Below are 24,768 nucleotides of genomic sequence, written 5' to 3'. Positions count from 1 at the left end.
GAGAAAGAAATCTTTGCTTTCAACTAAAACATATATATCCATATAAGATGTAAACACACCTAGGCAGGTATTTGATAAAATCCTTTGAAAAACGTATTCACCTCCCCGGTCAGAAGAGGTCAGGTGCACACTGGTGATTCAAATGATGTGTGATGTGCTCACTACACACAGGACTGGGAGGCTGCGAGCGGTGGTGGCTGCTTTATTTTAAAATGGAGCTCATATTTATGATTTACTTTTTAATTTTTAAACCTTTCTAAACTAACATGATGTACTAATCTCTAATAAAAACAAGCCTAATTGCCTCCCATTTAGATTGCAATATAAAGGTCTGGGTTTTCTATAAAAACACTGCTCGTTCTTAGATTACAGTGTACTCTTTTTTTAAAATTTTATTTATTTATTTTTAGAGAGGGAAGGGAGGGAGATAGAGAGACATCAATGTGTGGTTGCTGGGGTCACGGCCTGCAACCCAGGCATGTACCCTGGCTGGGAATCGAACCTGTGACACTTTGGTTCACAGCCCGTGCTCAATCCACTGAGCTACGCCAGTCAGGGCTAGATTACAGTATATTCTTAAACTGACTCCTGCATCTTATTTGTTTCATTTTTTTCTAGTTAGAGAATGTAGCATTTACTTGTATGAAACTGAACTCAAGCATTAAAGCTGAGTGGAATTATGCTGGAGGGCAGTTCTCTCTAAATAGCAGGAAGACTGTAGCATCTCCATATTAAGACAAAGAGCAATAAAAATAAAAATAAATCACAACAATTTACATAAATATTAGAATTTTATTATTTTTTCTACCTAAAAGATATATTGTTTTCTTGCATGGGGGAATCAACAATGAAATTAACAAACCTCTGCCTTTTATTTAGAACATGTTTGCATTTTTGTGGTGTATGCCTTCTGAGAACTAATAATAACATTATAACTTGGGCTGTCTTGCCTGGGGTAACACTTGAATGAAAGATTAAAGTTCAAAAGTTCATACAAACATGGCCCTGCCCCCCAAAAAAAAGTTCTGAGAAAGGGATCATTCTTTTGTAGCGCCCTACCACTGTACTACATGAGTCTAAATGGTTGCATCACAATTTGTTCCTTGGACTAAGCTGGTCAAAGTTCAGTTTTGTTTCAGAATGGAAGAAAATATATGATAGGCTACATTTGTCCTTAAATAACTCAAGTAAATTCCCTGGAAATGACTCAGCCCTTGTTTGTTTTTATATCTTCCTTCCTCCCCGGGGGGGGGGGGGGGGGGACCCCCCCCCACCACACTCATCTCAAATGAAAGCAGTCTTACAGCCAGCAACAACAACAAAAGATCTGTCAGTAAGATATACTCTTTAAAAATAATATTCTCTGGGAATATAGTTCTATTCCAAGTTAGAATCAGTAAGATAGAGTTAAAGCTGTAACAACAGCTAAGATTATGTTTAGTAATCAGAAAATAATTTAGGCTGGTTTTTAAAGATTAATTTGTTAATTAGGTGAACATCTGGGTTCAGTTTGTCACTTCCCTTAGAAACCTTGATTTATTTATGAGATTTTCATCCCCATTTACTAGAAAAGCAGTGAGTCATCCGGTGTTACTCAGCAATGACAGCAAAGTTAATTGGATTCCAGATCCTTTCACATTTTTCCCTTCATCAGTCCTCACTGCCTGAGTGGAACCATGCACCAGGACAGTCTATGCATTTTTGTGTGTGAGAGAGAGATACAGAAATGACAGGAATTACAAGCGACTAAAATGAGTTTGAAAAAATAAGAATATGTGTTTGAATTTCCTTTGGCTTGTGGTATGAAACTCTGGAGGGTTACACAAAAGTAGCCAAACAAAAAACTAATAAAAACCGCTATCTCAGTGCAACTTTTTTACAGGATTTCAATTTGTGAATCATGCAGATGTATTATTGCCTACTCAAGAAAATGCTGCTCGAGTTTGCCTGTGGTTTGGACTGTTCCAGGGTTGGGACCAGGAAAGGGAATGTGGAGAAGCAGCCGTCGCTCATTGTGGTCCGTATCTGCCCTCCACCTGCAGATGTCAGGGCCTGGGCGGTGGGCAGTGGGGGGTGGAGACTCAAGATTGAGAAAGGATGGAGAGGTGGATGGACCTGTGGTAAGTGAAGCTGACCTGTGCTCTCCTAGCCTTGCAGTAGAATTACCACCTTTCTTTGGCTCTGATAGTTATAAATTGCTTTCGGCTTAGACACATACCTGTGAAAGCTATGTGATCTCGGCAGTATGAAACTGTGCTCAGAGATGAAGGGGAATTCACCATCTTGGTTATTAACCACATTGATGCTTTCACCTTGCCTTTGTGAACACTCATTGTTCCTTCATCCTGTTCTCTTTGTCAAGTTAATATTTGGGGGGTATATTTTGTATGAGTTACCATAAATCCTTCTTGGAACTGGAATGAATATGAATAAACACATGCATACCTAATCGAGGAAAATGTTAAAAGATGATTTTTGAGAGGAGAGATTACAAATGATACTATTTTTTCAGCTTTATTGAGATATAATTGACATACAACACTGTGTAAGTTTAAGGTATAAAGACTTGGTATATTTACATATTGCACAGTATTTACCACAATAAGGTTAGTTAGCACATTCATTACCTCACATAATTATAATTTTTTTGTTATGAGAATATTTAAGATCTACTTGCTACTGGTGATTTTGTCTTATGGTTAGCCTTCTGCATTTCTTAGTATCTATACAAAGGGACACCTCCCCCCACCACCACCAAAAAACCCTTCTGGAATTACGTTCTGGAGGGCAGGCCCCTTGTGGCACAGGCTTCTCCCACAAGGTGAGTGTGCCCATTCCATGACGGCCGATTTATGAGCCCACCAGCCCACCCTGTGCTGAGTGTTCATCAGTGTTTGACCAAAAGCAGCATGACCCTAGTGCCCCACCCTCCCTATTCACCTGATCTTGCCCTGCGCGACTTTTGTTTTTGTTTCCTGGATGAAAAACTCCTCAAAGGGAAACATTTTGCTGATGTGGAAGAGGTGAAACAAAACAACAACAAAAAAGCAGAAACACTGAAAGGCATTAAAATCGACAACTTCAAAACCTGTTCTGAGCAGTGGAAAAAATGTCTCGATAGGTGTATTGCATCCAATGGAGATTAATTTGAAGGTGACTGAAGTTTAAACATGTAAGAATAAAGACACATTTTTAATAAAGTATTTTTAATTAAAATATGTACTTTTTAAAAAAAGATTTTATTTATGTATTTTAGAGAGAGAGGAAGGGAGGGAGAAAGAGAGAGGGAGAGAAATATCAATGTGTGGTGGCCTCTCACATGCCCCCTCCTGGGGACCTGGCCCACAACCCAGGCATGTGCCCTGACAGGGAATCAAACCAGCAACCCTTTGGTTTGCAGACTGGCACTCAATCCACTGAGCCACCCGCCAGGATTAAATACACAATTTTTTATAAAGTCCTGTTTTTTTGGGTCCCCCCTTGTATATTTTTTCAATGGGCATGACTTCCTTTTCTAATTAGATAAAAAATTTTTTTAGTAATTGGAGAAGAAAACATTTGTGATAGGACTGATGGACTTTTTCAGCAGAAAATATATAAGGGTGATAAAGAAAGAAGACCAATAAGGGTTGTGGAACTTAGTCTTCATTTTCTTTTTACCACGTGTTTCCATGAAAATATTGGAGGTACAGTGTAAATATAGTGGTTCACTTGGAACACTCTAAAAGAGAAATGCTATTTTTTATTTGTTTTTTTTCTGTATAAAGCAATAGGCCATGAGACATAGTTTAAAGTCAGTTTAAAATATAGTCATATATCTTCTTTTTTAATAATTGTAGTATGAGCCATTGTATGAATCTAATGCCATTAATGTCATTTTAAAATCCCCTGGTTGGATATTTGGGTTGTTTCTACCTTTATTTGGCTGAAACAAAACCCTAAAGGGTGGAATTGCCAGGTCAGAGTGTTTGCATGTTTTGTGATTAAACATAAATGTGTTTAAACATAAACATTAATGTGATTAAACATAAATATTCATCTTTCATCTTCAGAGCTACAAAACTCAGATGACTGCTCCGTCCCCATTCCCTGGACCTGGCTGCACCCTGAGCAGTTGACTGTTGTTACTTCGTATACCTGCTTCTCCCTAGGCCTCGGCCCACCTTCCTCTCACAGTTTCTGCAGCCTGACCCTTGGTTACCGAGTAGTTTTATCTGCTATCCTTTATCTAGCATTCTTGCCTAATGATGATTGTTACCAGAATCATTTATTTCACTTGGGGGTTGTGAAATGGTGTTAACTAATTCTACCATTTAGTTTTTAATGGATTCTTTAAAATACTGTAACAAAGAAGGAGGAAGACCTTACCAGAATCAACAATTCAATACAATAAAAATTTCAAGTCTAAAACAAAAAATAGCTGTGAGAGAATGATTCTTACTTTAGTAGTTCTCTATAATCTACACTTTATTGCACATTGAGAAATAAGGAAAAGAAATCTAAATCTATAATCTGACTTTTATGTAAAATTTTTACAAGACAAAGAATCAAGGCCATATAAAAGCACAAACAGAATAATTTATTAGAATCTACCTTTTCTTGAACAAAAATAGAAATAAGACTTCAGTGAGTCATTTCCTCCAGTGTTTCATGTCTTTCCAAAAATACCATTGGTGATTGACAACCTAGGAGAAGGCACAGTCTTGCTTCTGTGGCAACCATCATCATTCTGTGGTACAAAGAGCAAGAAGGAAATTTGGGAACAAAGTAAAAAAAATAAATAGAGCAATCTTAACAGTAATGAGAATTTAATAAAACAAAGCCTGCTGAAAATTTTACAAATACAAAGTTTCCACGTTTATAGGTTCTATATGATAGTGTCAGTGTAGGTGAAAGTGAAAGTATAGGTCAGAACTGAGCCTTTTACAGAAACTTGACACAAAGAGGCAAATTGGAAAGTCCCAGCCTTTTCCTTCTCTTGGTCAGCATGGTAAAGACCCTCCACCGAGGGCGTTTTCCCAGCCCTGTTGCTGTTCCGGCAGCACAATGCATTCTGTGTGCGCTAGGAAACCTGCAGTCCAAGTTGTATAAATGACTTCTGTGATGAGCTAGATGGGCTTGATTTCTTCACTGATTCCGAATGAATATACATTTCCATTGTTTTTCCTGAAAACATTCCTTCATCATTTCACTCTGGTGTACTGCTTGCCCACGAATGTTCACCTGGCAAAGAGATGTTAAAATATGTGACGTGCTGTTATTCTATAGATTTCCAATTATAAAGGTAGAAGAAAGATACCTCTTTTTATTCCTTTTCACAGCTGCAAATAACATGAGTGTTTTGAACTAGTTCAAAGTAAATTACATTTATAAACTAATGAACATAAAGAGTAAGCAGCCACTAAATTCTGTAGATAATTTCCTGTTGAAACTAAAGGTTTACTTTCTTGAATGTCCTGTTTTTAGATCCCAACAGCCAGTCCACAGACAGCATTTAAATAAATACAGCCATAAGTTCAGTGGACAAATAATTGGTCTGCGTACTAGGATATGAACACAGGTCAACTTACCAGTTTGTTAAACACCAGTCCAATTAGGTAATAAACACATGTCATTACAAAAACAACACTGCCAGAATAGCTAAAGAAAAAAAAATCTTTTTGGCTGTCTTACCTATCTTGGAAGCAACTGTCACATAGAGGTAAAAGAAAGCAGTGAATTAAGAATTTTACCCAGAGCTGGCACATTCTCTTTGGGAATGGGGGTGGGAGACATTCACTAGCCATAAGTAATACTGAATTATTCAGGAAATTGATCTTTAAATTTAATTGGACCTAGAGCATGAAACCACAGGCAATCAGGAGAGAGAAATGGTCTCGGTATGTTTAGGCCATGTTTATTCTACCGAGGAATATTTATTCTGCTAAGAACCACTAGTCTTTAGTTAAAATAAGCAAATAGGAACCCACTAAAGTATGAAATCCTCAAAAGACTGAGTCTCGTTGAACAGCACATAGTTAATATCCTGGAAATGTTTGTGGATTGACTGTAAATAAAATAAGTGCAAAACAGTTTGTGATGAAATAAAAAGAAACTATGCTATTCATTTGCTTTTAAAATTTAGAAGAGGTAACATAAATCTGTATTCAAGGAAAATTGCACTGCAAAACATATTGGCTCCCCCTGCGGATGGGTTGGAAGAGAGACAGGGGAGGCAACTTTTAAGAGATATTTGAGAGAAGGGAGGCCGTCTCACAGAGGGGTAGAAGGAAAGAGACGGGCAGAATCAGAGAGGGACGACATCACAGGATGGCAGTCATGTGAAGGGAGAGCGCCACTGGAAGACAAAGGCACCCAAAGGGAAGCAAGGACTGAGCAGGGAAGACGTTGGTGAGAAGAGAGAGCCCGCGGGGATGGGGACGTCACTAGGGCGGTGCGCGTGCGTTGGTGCTCTTGGGTTGAGTCTCCCTGGAAGACGCGTGTCCTCAAAAGCAGCTTTGAATAGTCCTTTACATGCTTGAGAAAGAGCATTTCTGCTTTACTTTCATTCTTTAAAGTTTGTTTCTGAAATAAGGTTTATATTCCCAAAAAGTTGTAGAGATGTTGCTCATATGTGAAAGCGTTCTAGTTTCAGAGGGTTATGGTTTTTAAATTTAGGGATTAGTTTTTTTCTGCAAAACCTACTTAGCCAGTTTGTGTAGTGAAGTTGCAGCTGTCATATTCCACAGTTTAAAATGAGCATTTACGCCCTGACTGGTGTGGGTGAGGAGGTTGGAGCACTGTCCTATGAACCAGAGTGTTAGGGGTTTGATTTCTGGTCAGGACTCATATGTAGGTTGTGGGTTTGATCACTGGTCAAGGCATGTAAGGAAAGGCAACCAATCAATGTTTGTCATATTGGTGTTTCTCTCTCTCTCTCTCTCTTTCTCTCTCTCTCCTCCTCTCTCTAAAATCAGTAAATATATTAAAAAATAAAATGAGCATTTATAAGAGGAGCATTATGAGGAGAATTAAAAGATAAATCTCAAGTTTTCATTTGGTTTGTTTGCATTCTAATTGAAAAAAAATAGGTATGTAGAATAAAGGACATATAGAAAAACAGATTAATTTAAACAGGGCATAATGTTTAATTGGATACAATCTTGAAATTAGAAAGCAGACAGCTCTGGCTGGTGTGTCTCAGTTGGTTGGAGCATTGCCCCATAAACCCAAAGGTTGTGGGTTCAATTCCCAGTCAGAGCACATGCCTAGGTTGCAGGTTCTGCCCAGGGTCAGGGTGCATACAAGAGACTAGATCGATGTTTCTCTCTCACATTGATATTTCTCTCCCTCTCTCCCTTCCCTCCCCTCTCTCTTAAAATCAGTAAGCATGTCCTCCAGCGAGGATCAAAAAAAAATTAGGAAGGAGACATGCTCTAAAAAATTCTTCTATTCCTTATAGTAAACAAAGAAAAATATCCCTTAATTTTTCATTCCAGAAAGTAAAGAGGGTTAGGTATCATTTTAGATAGTTTTTAAAAATTATCATGGAATTCCACTGTTGTCTTTTAGTAGATTAAAATTATGCTTTAAAACAATTTTCTTTTGAAACTGAAAGTTTCTAGCTTCATCAGGGTCTGCTCCTAATTTACCCGACTCCCTTTTCCCCAGGCTCCCTGGGATGAGAAGGCACGCACTTACGGGGTCCTCAGAGGTGCTCTTGCCACTTATCCAGCCTTCCCTGGCGGCACTGCCCCCCAGGACTCAGTCTCTGCCCTGTAAGGTGTTTTCCCAGGCATTCCTCCACTGCCAGCTGTTATTTTTGGTATTTACCCAGAGGTGTGCGTGAATTACTTTGCTAGACTGGCTTTCTTTTGCCAGAGGGGAAGTTCCTGTGTGTGGTTATTGGTGTTCTTTTCTAAGTCAATAAATGACACAGAAAGAAACGATGGGAGATGATTTGTGGCAGTTATGCCTGCAGGCCGCTGAAGCCCACAAAAAAGGGAAGTTCACTGCACTATTCCAGAGGGTTGTAGGTGTAGGTTCTCTGGGCTGGGAAGGCTGGCGACCCCTCAGTGGTAGTCCTGAGGTGACCTGGATGAGTGGTCTCCTGGCACTGACCTAAGCTAAGGTTTCATGCTCTCAGTGTGAGGCCCGTCCTCACTGTGCTTCTGTTCGCTTGGGAGTAGACTGTTTCGGGTCTGTAAGAGGTGTGACATTTGGCTAGTGATAGTGTTAAGCACGTTTTGCAGGTTATTTTGTTGTTGTTGTTTTCCCAGTCCTATGTATAGCAAGAGCTCACTGGCTCTAAAACCACCGCAGCCACTGGAAAGTCATCAAGATAACCCAAATGGCTTGAGCGCTGGACCGAAGATGGCTTTCCTGCCTAGCCGTGGAGTCACTGCGGGGAAATGCTGGGTTCTGGAGCTCTCCATTTTATCCACTGGCCCAAATGCATGGCCCCAGAAGATACTTGTGTGTTTGCCTGTCTTGTTTCTTGAGATTATTTTCAGGTGGGGAACTATGTACAGAAGCTATACTTGCCCATTTTAATATTTTCCTTCTGAGCCTTACAGTAAGTTCCGGGGAAAGCAGGGGCCTGAATGGCAAGCCCCTCCAAGGCAGCATCACCGAAGGCAAGTCCATACTTACTCTAGATGGTCTTGCTGTTGGGCAGGGATGTGGTGAATAACTTCATAAATCGTATAGTGCAGGTCTTGTCCTGAGGCACCATCAGAGGCTGGAACAGACCTACTGGGCACCTAGAAAATGTGGCACATTAGAAAAATATCAGACTAGTAAATAGTATTTCCACTATTCTGCACAGCTGAAAACAACAGGAAATAGTTGGGTGGAAAATTAAAACTGTTTCTCTTCCCTACGATGTCCATTTCCTCTTTGCTACAGTTCCTGCACTTACCCTATGGCATTTAGTGTAGCAGCAGAGCTGCGAGGTCAGAAGGGGAATAGTTGACAAAGCAATCACTTTTTTCTTCCTTTAAGAAAAAAGTTGGGAGGACTGTAAAGGAAATAGAAGAGAAGGAAAAAATGGCAAAAGAGAAGATATCAGGACAGTTTAGAATCAGAGAGCGTACGTTATTGTCTTTATATTACATCTCAATTGCCTTTTCCCACCATTTGCTGACTATGTGTACAAGGATGGTGGGAAAGTAAGACAAAAGCCCTCATCGTACTGCAAGTTAGCAGAGACGGTACCAACAAGCATAGAACCCAGAAAGGGAGATGTTTTGATGTGAACACGGTGAAGGGCTCTAAAAACTAAAGGCTTGAAGAATGTGGATAGTATAGTAGTGTACTTGTGAATGGTAAAAACCAACATGTATTTTACTGAAACAGGAATTCATGTTTTGTTAACTCCTATTCCTTGTATTTAATAGTATTTTCTTCCTATAAACATTGCCTTCCAATTATTTAGCCGAAGTTTGGTTCCCCTCCTTATCCCCAACTCCCATTTTCACCATATTTCTGATCACTTTCTATCCTTTATGTATCTCCACTGGGAGGATGGCTTGCTAGGTTATATGGGGCACCTTAGCTTTATGTTTTCCTGGAAGCTGCCTGTTTTCATTCTGCTTGCTAAAGCTGTCATGAGCTGCCCTAGAAGGTGTGATTTTTTCACATCTTTATTTCCTATTATTTTTGTGTCAGCAAGATTTTGGTTTACAGTTTGTACTTGAGATCAACTCTTGATTTTCTTTGGTGTGGAGGTGTTCAGGGGCTATGATAGATAACTAACTCACCTAACCTAATATTAGAGCTGTCAACCAGTAATAAATTTGCTCACTTCATGCCACTGCTTTCTGTCCAACTTCTGAAGGAGGTGCTGGGCACACAGTGAGATGCAGGGCAAGCAGAGAGAGGAGGAGCATCTCATCTGTACCACAACTATGTGGGAGATGATTCTGATTTTTTAAAACCTCAAAAGTTCATAATTCAATTGATTTCCCTTTTTAACTTCAACTTTCAGATCTTGGGTTTATTAGTATTTCTCCTTTTCTTCGCCAAGCCATTCCATTGCTGCTGATCTTCACACAAAATTGCCGTTCTGGCTCCTTCTCACACAGATCCTCCTGCACATGTTCCAGTCTGAATCCTTCTCGTCCTCCTCCTGCGGTTATTGGTATTGATTTCTTGCTTCTTCCCAAAGCGCCTGGCACCCGTAGAAAACCCCAGCTGATTTCTCAGGAGTTTTCAGCTTTGAAGATGGGCACAGCTCCAAATTAAGTTATTCTGCTTATGACACAAATAAGCCAGGCTTTTGATTTGCAATCAAAGCACTCATTTCTCTGCCTCATGTTCTTTTTTTAAAATGGTTTATGCTATTACGGTTGTCCCAATTTCCCTCCTTCACCCCATCCCCTAGCCTCCCTTCCCACAGTCAGCCCCCACACTGTTGTTCATGTCCACGGGTGATGCATACGTGCTCTTTGTCTAATCCCTTCACCTTCTTTCAGCCAGTCCCAACCTCCCCCCACTTACAGCTGTCAGTCTGTTCCTTGTTTCTGTGCCTCTGATTCTATTTTGCTCATTAGTTTATATTGTTCCTTAGATTCTAGTGACATGTGAGGTCATATGGTATTTGTCTTTTACTGCCTAACCTATTTCTCTTGGCATAATAGTCTCCAGTCCCATCCATGCTATTGGAAAAGCTAGGAATTACTTCTTTTTTTTCTGCTACATAGTATTCCATTGTATAAATGTCCCACAGCTTTTTTATCCACTCATCCACTGATGGCCGCCTCATGTTCTTGAAGACTGTAGCACTTTCAGCAAATAGAAGTCCTCCCAATTAAATCTTCAAACTGAGTACTGACTAATCCCAAGGCTAAATGTGAAGTTTTTCACATACATCTCACTCTTTTCTAATGAATTCCTGGGAATAAAAAACTGCCTGATTTAAAATAAACCCCTGACTTCAAGAATCCCATTCCAAGTCTTATCAACTCTTCACTTTTCTGCTGTCCCATCTGCGAGGGGTGCTTTCTGCCATGGTGGGAAGCTGGTATTCGGAATCATAGATCCACCAAACATTTGTTCTTGTCCTTTTGGTTGTAGGCGTGAAGGCTGAGCCAGTCCTGTCTGAGAGTGACTAGGGCATTGCAAAGCTTTTGCAATGCAGTCCTGCCCTTCGACTCTGATGATGTGGGTGCTGGCACTACCGACTCACCCTTAGGAGGATGAAAGCCAATCAGTCCCCCCCATTACTCACATGGTGTTTTTGAAATAAAATCTGCGGCCGGGACACTTACTGGATGAACCTTACATTGATAGAATTCTCTGAACAAGTAAGGTGACCATCCCTAACTACAGATAGTTCTAAAACACCCAGAAGCAAGTAGGCTGTGTCTGGCCCCTTCCTTAAGTGAGCTATCATAGAGGAATACGGAAGCTGAGAAAAGTCTGGTTCTACACAAATCTGAGCTGAACAGCTCAGAGAAACATTCTGCATGTCTACAAAAGACCTTGTCTTTGCAGACTGAAAAAAAATGGTCTCAACTGTGTTAAATCTCCCCTCTCACATCTCATGCACTTTAGGATAAAAATAAAGATGTGTGCCTGCATGCTTTGGGTTTATATGGTACCTTTCTTCTGAAGAGCATAAGGTACCCTCAGGGGTGTGATCAGCTGCCTTTGCAATGTCCTCAAGAGATGTGAGGGGGAAAGGAAGGGGGAGCCGAGGAACAGAGTTCAGTGAAGTGGCGAGCTGCAGTCACTGAAGTGACACGGACATTTAAACCAGCGTGTCCTCATTCCCTCTGTCTTCAGTTCCCCTGACCTTGTACTTGGTCCTCTCTTCACTGAGCTTACCAGGCAAAGCATGTGCATGAACTAGTGTAACCTCCTTATTCGTGTTAGCCTTATGTATGAAGTCTGAGCAAGACCCAGCAATGTCATTCAGAGTGAATAAACACTGCTGATGGTAATGCAGCCACTTGACCACACTGTCCATGTGCTGAAATGAGTGCTGCTTCCACCTCTGGTGAAGCAGAATTGTACTTCTTTGCTAATCAGCCACTGGGGAAACTGACCCTGGGAACACCAGAAGCATCGGGAAAAGCAACAAATTCATATATTCCGAAGTCATCCAAAGCATCTTCATGGCCTGAAATGGAAAACAAATACTATATATAAACCAAATGCCTCAACTTCTTATCATTGTTTTTAAGCCTTTGTAAAACTTAATCTTTATTGTCCTCTTCAGGTTGTATGTATATAAAGCCAATTTAACACTTCCTCACCCCCTGTACTCATACTGTCTGTATACACTGTTGGACAGCACTCCTACTGAAACTGAGCACTGAAACTGAATCGGGACAATCATTCTTGGAGCCTGATGTGGGAACAGTGTATTAAATATTCAGATAAACGTACAGGGGCTGGCTTGTCCTCTGTAACTGTCAGATAACAGGGGTTTCCAACCACCAAGGCTCCAGCCTGGCAGTCGCAGCAGCTCTGGACCCACTCGTAGTACCTGCTGCGCCTGGCTAGATCGAACAGAGCACGCCAGGACTAGTGAGAATGAATAACTAACTACAGCTGCCCATACCTACAAAATGCAACACAGTACAATGTCAAGGTCACTAAACTCTCATCTGAAAGATGACAGGAGTGAGGTGCTTAGGAGGAAGCAGATGGTCTCCCTGCGGCCTTTCCCAGCTCTGACTAGATAAGAGGAAGGAGCCCCATATTTGCCAAGCATCCAGGCATCATATCAAGCACTCCACCCACATCACGTATTTGGTGCTCATAGCAACCCTGAGGGGAAGTTAGTATCTTTATTACATAAATGAGGAAGTTGAGGTCAAGAAAAATAATTTTCCCAAGGTGACACTGGGGAAAGTGGTATATATGGGACTAAAATCCAGCTCCTTGTGACTCCAAGTCCCATTGTTAACTTGTAACAACTCAGCAGGCGTCAGTAGTGCTGGCAGTGAGGAGCATTCTGGAGACAAAGAAGCAGCAAAACTGTCAGGCTGCCAGCATGGTATCTGCCTTTGGAATGAACACAGTGAGAGAACCCTGGGCATTTTCAAAATAATGATAGGGTCAGTGGAATAGGATTCAGCAGAATTCAGTGATAGTGGGCAAATGACTTAATCTCCCTGAGCCTTAGTTCTCTTGCCTCTGGAGTGGAGCTCAGTGCCTCTCACTTTAAAAGGGCTTATCTTACAGCCTTTTGTGACCTATACAAAACCGATGCATGGGGTAGCACCTTGTAAAGTGAAGGCACTATCCAAAGGTAAGGGATTTCAGTATTCTATCAATATTAGCTTATGTGGATTCTATTATATCAATATTATATTATAAATAATAAATATCAAAAATATATAAATTAATGTACAGTACATTGATAATAGCCCCTTTCAGCCTGGCCATTACCTGAAAATGTTCGTGCTTTTCTGTATTCTGTTTCTGGCCTAAAAGACAAATTGGCATTTCTGTCAGTCTTAACAATTGAGGAAAACACATTTAAGAAAAAAAATATTTTCACAGAAACATATGCATTACCTGCCTTCTAGCTTCTGTTTTATAGCTAAAATCAAGAAAAAGAAACACAGTAAATACTTTACAGTACATATATAAAGCCATTTAATTTTTTTCTAATTTGAACCTACCTTTGTGGGGTTGATATTTTTTCCATAGGAGAAGAAAACACATGGATATAATCAAAAAGAGTGATATCCCGGTTATGCTTGCTAAAGGGGGCAGTGATTTCCCTTTTTGTGCAAGCTTCTCCAGTCCTAAGTGAAAGGACAAACACAGGTTTAATATTTTTACTGAAGATCAGTAATAAATTGCCATATAATTTAACTTGTTCATGCTTTTTTTAAAATGAGACACCACTGCAGATATATTTATGAGACAGAATATGAATGAGATGAAATGAAAGGAATGCACTTCTTTTAGAACACACAGTAGGCTCTCTGGGGTCATCCGTGATTGGGATGTGGTGGTGAGCTGCTCTGGGTCACCCTGGTACGCTGTGCTAGATACAGCAAATAGCTCACGTCACACTTTTCTCCTTTGTCTTCCTGCCCTCCTCCTGCTCCTCATCCCCTTTCTTCTGATGTCGTACCTTTCAACAGTGTTTGCCACCATTTAGCTTGGATCTGTTTGATCTCATTGTACCCAACATCCCCAGATGCTAGGTTATTCCCTGTCTCCTCCCATCTCCCTCTTTTAGTACAGCTCAGGCGTGTGAATCTTCTCCAGGGAGGTGCAGTATAATTAAAGGTGTGAAAGGGGAGGTATTTATTTTAAATACACTTTACTAATTTTTGACCAATAGAGAAATTTCATTCTTACAATAGAATGTGTGTATGATAAAATATTTAAAGTCCCACCTTGTGACTAAAATTCCCTTTGTTTTGCAAGTCATTCCTTTTATCAGTATGCCTGTGTAAAACATTGTGTAATATCTAAGTGCTTGCTTACAATATATCAGGCTCTGTTCTAAGAATACAGGATACATATTCACCCACTAAATGTTCACAATAATCTTATTAGGGAGCTATTATTGTTATTATCCCCTCTTACAGATGAGGAAGCTGAGGCTTGCCCCGAGTAGTTCAGGTAGTAAGTGGCAGAGTCCAGGGGGACCGCAGGCTGTTCACACTTTGTGCTGCCTCACTTGGATGTCCTTCTAACACAACTTATTAACCAGGGCAATGTTAACACTAGTTTCAGACTATAATATGTTTAGTCATAGAGTTACTGTAATCTATGAAGTGGGAAGCAGTTTAACCACCAACCAATGGGAGTAACAGGTGTCTTCCACTTTATCATGGGCATCAGGTATTGATGTGGAAATGAATCGTGGAAGTCACCTGGCTTGCTCCATCCTAATGTGGGAGTGACAGTCATGGCACCTCACTTCTACTCCACGGTGGTGCTGAGAACAGCCTGGGAACGTGGGTGTGGTGAAGTTACGGCGGCCACTTGGCTCAGCAATAAGTATCCAGCCTGCACTCTGTCATCGCTCACCGTGGAACCTCTGCTGAGGACTCCAGCAGCCAAGATGTGGAAGAAACCTTAGTCTTTCCCTTCTTTCACTGTGGATCTGTGTGCGCTCCCTTGGCTTGCGACTTAAACGCTGCCATTCTTCGTCTTCCACAATCTTTTTATAATACAGTATGGATCATGTATATAAAACTCCATTAAAAAGTCATGGAAATCAATCTATTTCTTCTAATGTTCCTGTACAATGCTATTCACATATTCTTTTGAAGTCTTTAAGAACAGTTAAGCAGGTTGTTTTCATTATTAAAAGTCTTTACCATCTCAGATGAGAAGTTTGTAAATTTCTGATATTAATTCACAGAATTGTGTCCCAGCTTTTTTCTTTTAAAATGTTCTTTTTATAGGATTATAATACCTGTGTAATATTTTTGCCTTTAAACAGGTTTTATTTTTTTAAGTATATTTTATTGATTATGCTATTACAGTTGTCCCAATTTTTTTCCTTTTGCCCCCCCACCATGACCCATACCTTCCTTCCCTTCAGCAACGCCCCACCCCCTTAGTTCATGTCCATGGGTTGTGCATGTAAGTTCTTTGGCTTCTCCTTTCCCTATACTATTGTTAACATCCCCCTGTCTATTTTTTAAACAGATTTTAAGTTAAACTCTTTTTAACTCTGGGAGGAAGAAATAAATGCAGGGTGGTTTAAAATGAACTAGAATGGCAACTTACTGGTTCTACATGCAGTCCAGATCCTCACAAAACTTACTAGGATTGTTTTTCCTCATTTTCCCCTTGTTAATCATTTGTAGAACAGTTTATATTCTCCCACTGTTAGAAAGCTGACCTTCTAGTTTGGAACGACTTTAGCACTTGGGTGATCTCTTTGAGAAGTCTTGGCCTTTCTTCAGGCATTGTGCTCCTGCTTCGCAGGTGCGTCCTCTCTGAGGAGCGAGACAACTCTGGGTGAGCCGCTTGACTCTGAGGGTCTGGACGTCCACATTAGTAAAACGGAGGTTAGCGTGACTGAGTTTTAAGTTTTCTGTTGCTCTGCTGTTATATGATTTGGGGCAGCCAGAGAGTTTGGCAAAAGTTTATTATGTAAATAGGACATTATATCCATTAGTATGCTAATTACTGAGTCTCAAAATAGTAGTGTGTGTGTGTGTGTGTGTGTATATGTGTGTATAGCTATACGAAAGTTAAAATTTTTAAAAAGATTTTATCTATTTATTTTTAGAGAGAGGGGAAGGGAGAAACATCAATGTGTAGTTGCCTCTCACACACCCCCTATTGGGGACCTGGCCCACAACTCAGGCATGTGCCCTGTCTGGGAATCAAACCTGTGATCCTTTGGTTCACAGGGCTGTGCTCAGTCCACTGAACCACACCAGCCAGGCTGACAAAAGTTGGAACTTTTACTGGTATAAAAGATGTGTAGTACATAATTTAGAATAATAAAAATGTCAGTACTCTCTGTTTTTAATTCCCTGTGTATCTAATTGATTCTTATGGGATGCTTTTGTTGAGGTTTATGTATGTACAAAATCAAAAGTATTTCAATTCATTTTCCCCATTTATTTAGTATAGGTGTATCACATTAATAATAATGAAAATAATAAGAAAAATTATAGCACCCTTTCTAGGCACAGATAAAGAAACAGTCTTAGAGAAACTAAAGTATTTGCCACAGTCAGTAAGTCCTAGAACTGAGACTGGAACGTAGGGTTTTTTTGTTGTTGTTTTCTGACTGCAAGTTCAGTTTTTTCCTGCTAGCCTGTGGTTAAAGAATGGTTCTAGAATTGGCAGGTAGTCTCCTACATGTTCAGTTTTCTTTAACCTTTTCTAACACCAGACTTGGTGTGCTTTAACTCTCTGTTTTCTTTTTCTTTTTTTTTTTTTAAGATTTTATTTATTTATTTTTAGAGAGGGAAGGGAGGGAGATAGAGAGAGAGAGAGACAGAGAAACTTCAATGTGCGGTTGCTGGGGGTTATGGCCTGCAACCCAGGCATGTACCCTGACTGGGAATCAAACCTGGGACACTTTGGTTCCCAGCCTGAGCTGCTCTCTGTTTTCTTGATGGCAAGACCTACCTTCACTAAAATGTGATAACTCCTGACCCCTCAAAAAAGTATCCAATGTTAATTTATTCTTGTCAAGTTTCTGCAATGCACTTTACCCTGAGAAAAACTGCAGAAAAACATTTTAGTATAGTCTCAGCTTTTTTGCCTCTTGTAAACATGAAAATATGCTAATAGTTATTATTTCAGAGTACTTCCCATTCTAATGGTACAGTTACACTCCAGCATATGTCAGCTCTTTGCCAGGCTCTTCCAAGATTCTGAGGCCTGGTAGTAGGTTTAACATATAATGACATATAATGAATGGATATCTTTCAGTAGATAAGACACATCTCCACCATTTTAAACTTTTTTCCCACCTTTGATATGTATGTGCTAAAATGTCCAAATTTGCACATTCTTTCCTACAGAGAATCCCTCTTACTTCCTTTTCCATTGTTTCCTTATTTCTTTAGACTCCTTTCCATTGTCCTCTTGCCTCTCTTCCCCTTGGCCCCTGTTTGCCCTACATCAGAGAACCACCTGTGGTGACCAGCACCTGTCAGCCCAAATCCTTGGCTGTGGCAAAGGCCTGGCATCCTTGCCCCAGAGATGAGAAACAGGGTGAGTCCTTTCTTCAGAACAAGTGAGCTTTCCCACTTCATCTCCTTCTCCTCTGGTGCATCCCGTCTCTCTGCTCTTAACACTGCTTCACTCTGTCTTCGAACATACGAGATTCACCAGGTCCAGCATTTGGAATTTGCTCCCTTTCACAAAGTAAAAAGTGCCATACATGTCAAGGATCAAGTCAAGGGGCCTAGTTGCTGTAGTCTCAGCTGTAGGTAAGTGTGTTTAGGAGAGACGTATTTCCAGGAGCACAGCTTGAAAACAGGACAGCAGGGAATTCTGACCCAGCCACCACAGAGAATGTCTGGGGACCTTGACTGTATGTAGCTTGGGACACTTCCAGGAGCCTCAGTGTTTCTCCTTTCAGAGAGGTTTCTACTTTTCAGGACATAGCATGCCATTCTCCCCATTATTTGAACATGATTGACTCATTTACCAAAGCCTTAGTGCAAATGCTATTTGCTCCCTCCTTAGGCAAACAAATAAAATGAAATAACATATTAAGTGCAAATATGGGCAAGAGGTGTGGTATCCATGGTATCGCCACCCGGCTGTTTGAGAGACTGCACCTAAAACAGGATGGCCATATGCTACTAGGCAGCATGCCTATTTCTAGATCAGAACGGAGTTCTAAGCTCACTCCCATCCAGTGTATTCATTGATTATGGCAGCTGATTCGTGTTCCTACAGAGACGTAGGTGCCATGTTGAAGGATGTGCTATTTTCACACTCCCCCACGGCCCCACCTGACAACACAGTTATTCTGTGCTAGATGCTAATGGCGGTGCCACCTAAGTTCTTAGGGTCTGGGTGTCAGGGATGTAGTTCTATTCCAGCCGTTTTCTCCTGTGGCCCAAAGTGCAGCACGGCTCCTGGACACCTTCACCTGAGAAACCTCTGGGCAGATGGAAGAAATGAGTATGTTTATTTTCCTGCCCTGGGTCATTTTGCTATTCTCTTCTTTTACTTTGTTTATGCTATATGGAAATACATTGATATTATGTAGGAAAAAAAGGTGTGCAATAGAAATCAATATTAAAAAGGATAGATTTCTCAGGATCATACAAATTTAAAACATTTGTAGTATGTCTAAATCTCAAACTATAGCCATATGGACCTTGGGAACTCTAATAATTTGAATATCTTCATTAAATGTGAACACTTGAATGCTAACCATTTTTATTATATGTATATATGCACACACACACACACACACACACACACACACACAGTATGGCACAACAGTGATTGAGACCCATGAAAATTTGTAAACAGGAACACCTGCATTCAAGGAAGCCTTTAATTTGGGTGATAAAATTATTGGTTTTTTTAAAAATAAGGATTCTAATTTATTATCTTCATTTCTATTCTTTCCCTAAAACTTATACTCCAGATATTATTTCTAGTTACAGATATTATATAATTTTTCATTGACATGAATGTATATACATGTCATGGACAAACCAGAGTACCTCTTTGTAGACAGCATAAAATGGGTTAAGGTGATGAGAAAATACATTTATCTTGTATAGGTGACATATCTTTTAGAAAGACCATAGTTTGATTAATATTCTTAATCCAAAGCAGTTTATATAGTGGTTAAAAACAAGGGCTTTGAATTTGAATATTATTTTATTGCTTATTAGCCATGTGACCTTAACCATTGCCCTGTGTTCTTTAGCATATCTCCACTGAGATACAGCAAGATCAAGTGATGTCTCAAATTATATGTGAATCATAGCCCACAGCGGTGGAAGGCACCATCTTGTCTGAGGCAGGAAGACATAGGGATAATTGTGACATTCTCCAGCCTTCCTCTCCCCAACTGAAAGTCCCCAGTAGAACTTTTGATTATTTCCTGACCTTGTTATTTTATTCTATATTGGTGACCTCACAGATAACTTTGCCTCCTTTTTCCTTTGCCCTCTACATCTTATTGCTGAGACTTTTTGATTGCTCATATTCTCTGCATCATTAAAAATAAAGAGATTCATCTATTTCTTATAAGTTGATTTTGGTGACACCAAACACAGGTTGTTTTGGAAAATATCTCAAAGGCAGGTATGTTACCCCTCAAAATTATTTCAAATTCTCCATGCATCTTAATACAGATTGCTTGTCAGAGTGGTCAGTAAGTATTCAACTGATAATTACAAGTGATGTTCATTTTTCTTACTCTAGGTTGGTATAGACTTAAACCGGTAATATGCATTGCAAAGGTTCATTCATTTGGAAAACTTAAAAAAAACACTTGACAAAACACATCAATACCACTCATTTTCTCTGCCATGTGTGCTGTTTTATAGTTCTATGGACGTGTGAGGGTTGAATATAGCTCTGAAAACCACAGAGGTCATTAATGTTGACAACCCTGAATCCCTCTGAAAAATAAGCACCTGCTCTTCTTATTTACTGTAATAACAAGTGCCTGGTCTTTGTACAGGTCGAACAGGTTTTTCAGAATTTGCAAAAGGCAGTTATTTGATATTAAGACCGTAGCTGTCTCTGAACCTTAGTAATAAGACCTTAATCAAATATTGGGGGCTTCTGATCTTATGAAAATATCTTGGCTGAATATTACTGGAGAAGGGTTAGGCAGTCAGAAAGGCAGTATACACCTACATATTCTAACCATGTTTTCACTTAAAATAAGCATGAAGAGAAAGTCTAAGATGACATCCAGATTACCAATAAACTATTTTATACACTTAATTATGGCTTTCTTCGAAATCAAGTTTCTATTACCCACTGAAGTAAAAAGCTGGTTAAGCCTATTGAAAACCTAAGAAAATAGAAAGCAAAAGGTGCATCTAGCTGCTTACATGAGTGCTACCCAAATTAGGTCAACAAGCATCTTGTGAGCAGGAATTATTTTTTCAAATGGCATTATCTAGGCCTACCCCAGTATTTGGCCCATAATAGGTACTAAATAATGAATGAATAAGTGCCTGACTTATATCACCCTTTGTACATACAAGCTGTGAGAACTATAAGGGAACTATATTATCTACTGTCCAAAAGAAACATAATTCAGGTAAAAATTCTAGAGCTGCATTGTCCAATAGGGTAGCCACCAGATACATGTGACTGTTTACATTTAAAATAAAATTAATAAAATAAAACTTCAGTTCCATAGTTGCATAACCATATTTTAAGTATTTAAAGCCAAAGGGGACCAGTGACTACTGTATTAGTTAGTACAGATATTGAACACTTACTTCATTGCAGAAAGTTCTACTGCATAAGCACTCTTCTAGAGAGCATGGTATTTTCTTCATATAAAAAAACCCCAAATCTCACCATGCCAGTATATAAATTCCAATATACTCAGACAGTTTTGCAATTATGAATACCCTCAACTTTAAAGAATCCAGGGCAGACCCCATTCACTATATATTTCTTTATCAATGTGTAGGTTGTGATAGTCTTATAATACTTAATAGCTCTATAAGAGATTTTTACTAAATTCAAAAGGCAATAGAGAGAAAAAATACAGTAAACAAGTGGTTGTCAAACATATACAGGATAAATATTCAGATTCTCAGATCCTAGCTGTAAGATCCTGACCCAATAACTCTGTAGTATCTTAATGAAAATACAGTATTTGACCACCCTGGGTGATTTTGATGCACATACCCTGGGTGATTTTGAAAAACGTAGCCTATAAATTACAAAGATTATATTCTTGCTTCATTTATTCAGCAAATTGTATCGACTCTCTCTGTGTTATAGGCATTATTCTGGGCACCACAGTTATAAAGACAGAGAAAGACAAGATATCAGTGGAAAAGATATTAATGGTTGTTCCTTTTGCAAACTTGTACTTCCAGTCATAGGTTCCCTGAACACTGCTGCCTGTTCGAACCTGCTTCCAGGTGTCCCCACATGGAATCTGGCTTCTTTGTCTGCAAAGGTAAGTTCAGGAAGGACTTGATAGTAGGAGTAGAAGTAGTGGTAGTAAAGGAAGAAATGAAAGGAGAAGAAGGTGGAAAAAGCAGAGGTGGAAGAGGAGGAGGTTGGTGGAGGAGTGGGAAAGAGAGAAGGAGAGGGAAAAGAAAAGAAAGAAATAAGAAAGAAGAAGGACAGAAGAGACAGGGTTTGAGGGACAGGAAGGAAAAAGAATGTGTAAACTTGGTGATTGTATGTTGGGCAGGGCAATAGGCAAGGAAAGAGTCTGAGCTGGCATTTATATTTCTGGCTCAGGTTGGTAGATAGCAAGACCATTCTTTTAATCATGGAATACAGAAAGGATAGTAATTTGAGGGGGAAGGAAATGGTTTTTAGTTTTGTGGACTTGTGTGCTGCCTCTGGTCTTCAAAGTAAAGACATCTAGAAGGCAACTGAGTTTTCAAGCTTTACAGGTGGAGACTTGGGATGCACCAGTGTTGCATGAAACCATGGGAGTGAATGAAATCATACAAGAGAATACAATCATACAGTAAAAAGAGAAGAGTAGGCTCAAAAGGATAGGAATTTGGTGGACATAACTATTTTAGGCAGTGATCCTTAACCCTTTGTGGTTTCATGAACTTTGTGAAAAATCAGATGATTTCTAAAGAGTGTCAAATATCACAGACTCAACAAAAGTTTCCAGGATCTGCTTTGAGAACTTCTACAGATTTCAGGTGTTTACATTATGGAAGAGGAAGGGAAGCCCATGAAAGACAGTGAGAAGGGGAGTCAAATAGTAGGAAAACCAGATTTTTAACTCATGGAAATTTATTCATCTGACCTAATGCAACACTAGATATAAGCCCACTTCTATTACATTCCTGTTTGTTTGTAAAATCCAGGAAGCAAGAATGCATATTTAGAACTACATAATGACAGACCTAGGTAGGCCTAGCAGAAATGGAAAATCACCAGGCGGGAAACTGTAGCCTGGGAAACTGCCTGCCAACCCTACCCAGGACAAACAGATGCCTGGCTAAGACTGGAGTCTGGGGTCGGCCTACCTGGCATAACAAGATATGCAGCTTTGACTCGAGCCTGACAAGATGTATCAAGAACAATGGTCAGCAGAAAACAACACCCAGCAACCGGCTCTAGCCAATCAGACTCTAACACCCCAACCAGTTTCCCTTCGGAGTTTTTGCACTTAAAAACCCTGCCCTAAGAGCAGCCTAACGAGTCTTAACCTCCCTTGGTTGGCCCCCCCAACCTCGTTGCTTGGCTCCACTTTTCCTCTTATTCCCCGCTAATAAACCCTACTCCTTAGCTTGCTGCATCCATCTGGTTTCTTGAGCAACTCTGACCTAACACATAATTTATTGAATTCTCTTTTTCTTATGTCCCTTGGTTAGCAATTAGAGTCCCTCTCCGATCTGTTTTAGGGTTTTCTTTCTCTCATAGGGGCCACGGCTTAGTTAACTCAGGAAAGAGAATTTCTTATAGTATATCGACAATCCCACAATGATATTCTCTGCCGCATAGTTATCAAATCGGGGTGGAGTGCGGCCAGCATGCATTTGGGTCTCACGGGGATCCCTGCCTTTGACGTCACACTCACCGACAGAAGTGATGATGACTGTGAAACCAGTTTCATCCTGCCTGCCAGTCACGTTGTTGTACGCATAGCACACGTAGTCCGTCGTCTTCTGGGCCACCTTCTCGGAGGCGACTTCCAGGCGAGGCCCCTGCTTGATGAGGTATGTTGCGTTGTCAGTCCTCTGGATCCAGGAGTAGGTGTTGGGAGGGTACGAATCGGCAGAGCAATCAAACAAGATGGCTTCTCCAATGTCAACAGTAAATACTGCTCCGACTTTTAGGCCTTTGTCAGAATTAACTCGAAGTCCATAAGGTCCATCTGCATTAGTTGAAAAAAAAATAAAGGGGTGACATAAATAATCATGACATAGTTTATAAGTTTGGAAGAGCTTAGCAATGTTTTATCTTCTATGAAATTCTTCATGTTAAACCTGGACAAATAGATCTTCATTTAGATTCTCAATAAATGATAAGGACCTAAAAATGTTTTATTCTGTTATCCATGGAAATAATAGTTATTCAAGATGTGACTGAACTTATTTGAAATAATGAAAGCCTTGGTACTTAGCATATACAATTTATAGACACTGTTGTCATAACCATGGTGCTAAGCTTTTGAGCATATATTCATAAATATGCAATGTTGTTAGACAAATTCAATCTTTCTGAAACAGTAATTGCATTTAAAAGTATTTTAAAAATAGATTATGGCCACTATTTTCTCTTTGACAATCACTCTGAGTATTGTGGTTTTCTCTCAGTGCTAGGCAGAAAATATCATGAAAATATAAAATACATGGTTTCACATGGAACATGTGAAACAGATACAAGGAGTATTTTACAGGAGCATATTTTCATGACATTTTAATGATTAACAATTTTTTTAAATTCCTCTCCATAAGCTAAGCCTAGAATTCCATTTGGAAAAAAATACATCTTTGTTATCATTAACAAATATTTATTGATCATCAACAAACCAGTTAATCATGGATATCCCATGGTGTTTTTCTTACACTACAATATTCCTTAGCATTTGCTATTTCTGTAGCATCAGATTGCCTGCAGATGAAGATACATTTTCCACTACTTTTTTCAGAGAGTAAAGAGAGAGATTAAAAGAGTATTCCCCAGTTAGATAGGTTTTTCTCATTCAATCCAAATCCTGGCTACTATTGCAAATACTTCAAGTTTTGGGTGTGATAGTGCTCATTTTTCAGCTGACCACACCAATATACATTGGATATTTGCCATCTGAAGTCACTTAACTTATATAAACAACCACATTTAATCTTTAAAGCGGGCATATGAAGTAGATGTTATTACTTCCATTATAAGATGAAAGAGATACTGAAAGGATTAAATTTGCTTTGGTCACATAGCTATTTTATAGCATAGTTGGGACTTTAAAATACATGCATTTAATCATTCATACTGCCTCTTTAAAAATGTTAAGTGATGTAGTTTTCTATATCACAATAGTGTTTTGTCTAATATTATTAGTTCTACAATAAATTATTGTCTAATTAGATATCAGTTGTGTACTCAGTTAATGAAGTAATCAGAACTCATTTAAACTTTTGGGTCTCATTTTTCTCACCTTTACTATAAAAAGTTTGTCTAGATGACTGGCTG

The 24,768-nt window shown here is 39.6% G+C and overlaps 1 protein-coding gene across 3 annotated transcripts in view; it reads right to left on the bottom strand.

The window, feature by feature from the left end:
- Positions 1-4,558: 4,558 nt before the first annotated feature.
- Positions 4,559-24,768, bottom strand: part of HEPACAM2 (HEPACAM family member 2) — a 39,050-nt gene continuing 18,840 nt past the window's right edge. Inside the window, exons 4-10 of one of the 3 annotated variants that reach the window (XM_036010610.1) lie at positions 23,159-23,455; positions 13,617-13,742; positions 13,510-13,534; positions 13,381-13,418; positions 12,030-12,103; positions 8,632-8,741; positions 4,559-5,223 (exon numbers count right to left, since the gene is read on the bottom strand). In XM_036010610.1, coding sequence (XP_035866503.1) covers positions 5,220-5,223; positions 8,632-8,741; positions 12,030-12,103; positions 13,381-13,418; positions 13,510-13,534; positions 13,617-13,742; positions 23,159-23,455 — 674 coding nt within the window. In that variant the 3' untranslated portion in view covers positions 4,559-5,219. Of the gene's footprint in view, positions 5,224-8,627; positions 8,742-12,029; positions 12,104-13,380; positions 13,419-13,509; positions 13,535-13,616; positions 13,743-23,158; positions 23,456-24,768 lie in introns of those variants that run through there. The other 2 variants (XM_036010611.1, XM_028525598.2) reach the window with 2 other exon arrangements.

This window comes from Phyllostomus discolor, chromosome 10 (assembly GCF_004126475.2).
Source record: "Phyllostomus discolor isolate MPI-MPIP mPhyDis1 chromosome 10, mPhyDis1.pri.v3, whole genome shotgun sequence".
Lineage (NCBI taxonomy): Eukaryota > Metazoa > Chordata > Mammalia > Chiroptera > Phyllostomidae > Phyllostomus > Phyllostomus discolor.
Note: the sequence above shows the minus strand (reverse complement) of the source record. Positions and strands in the feature narration are given on the sequence as shown.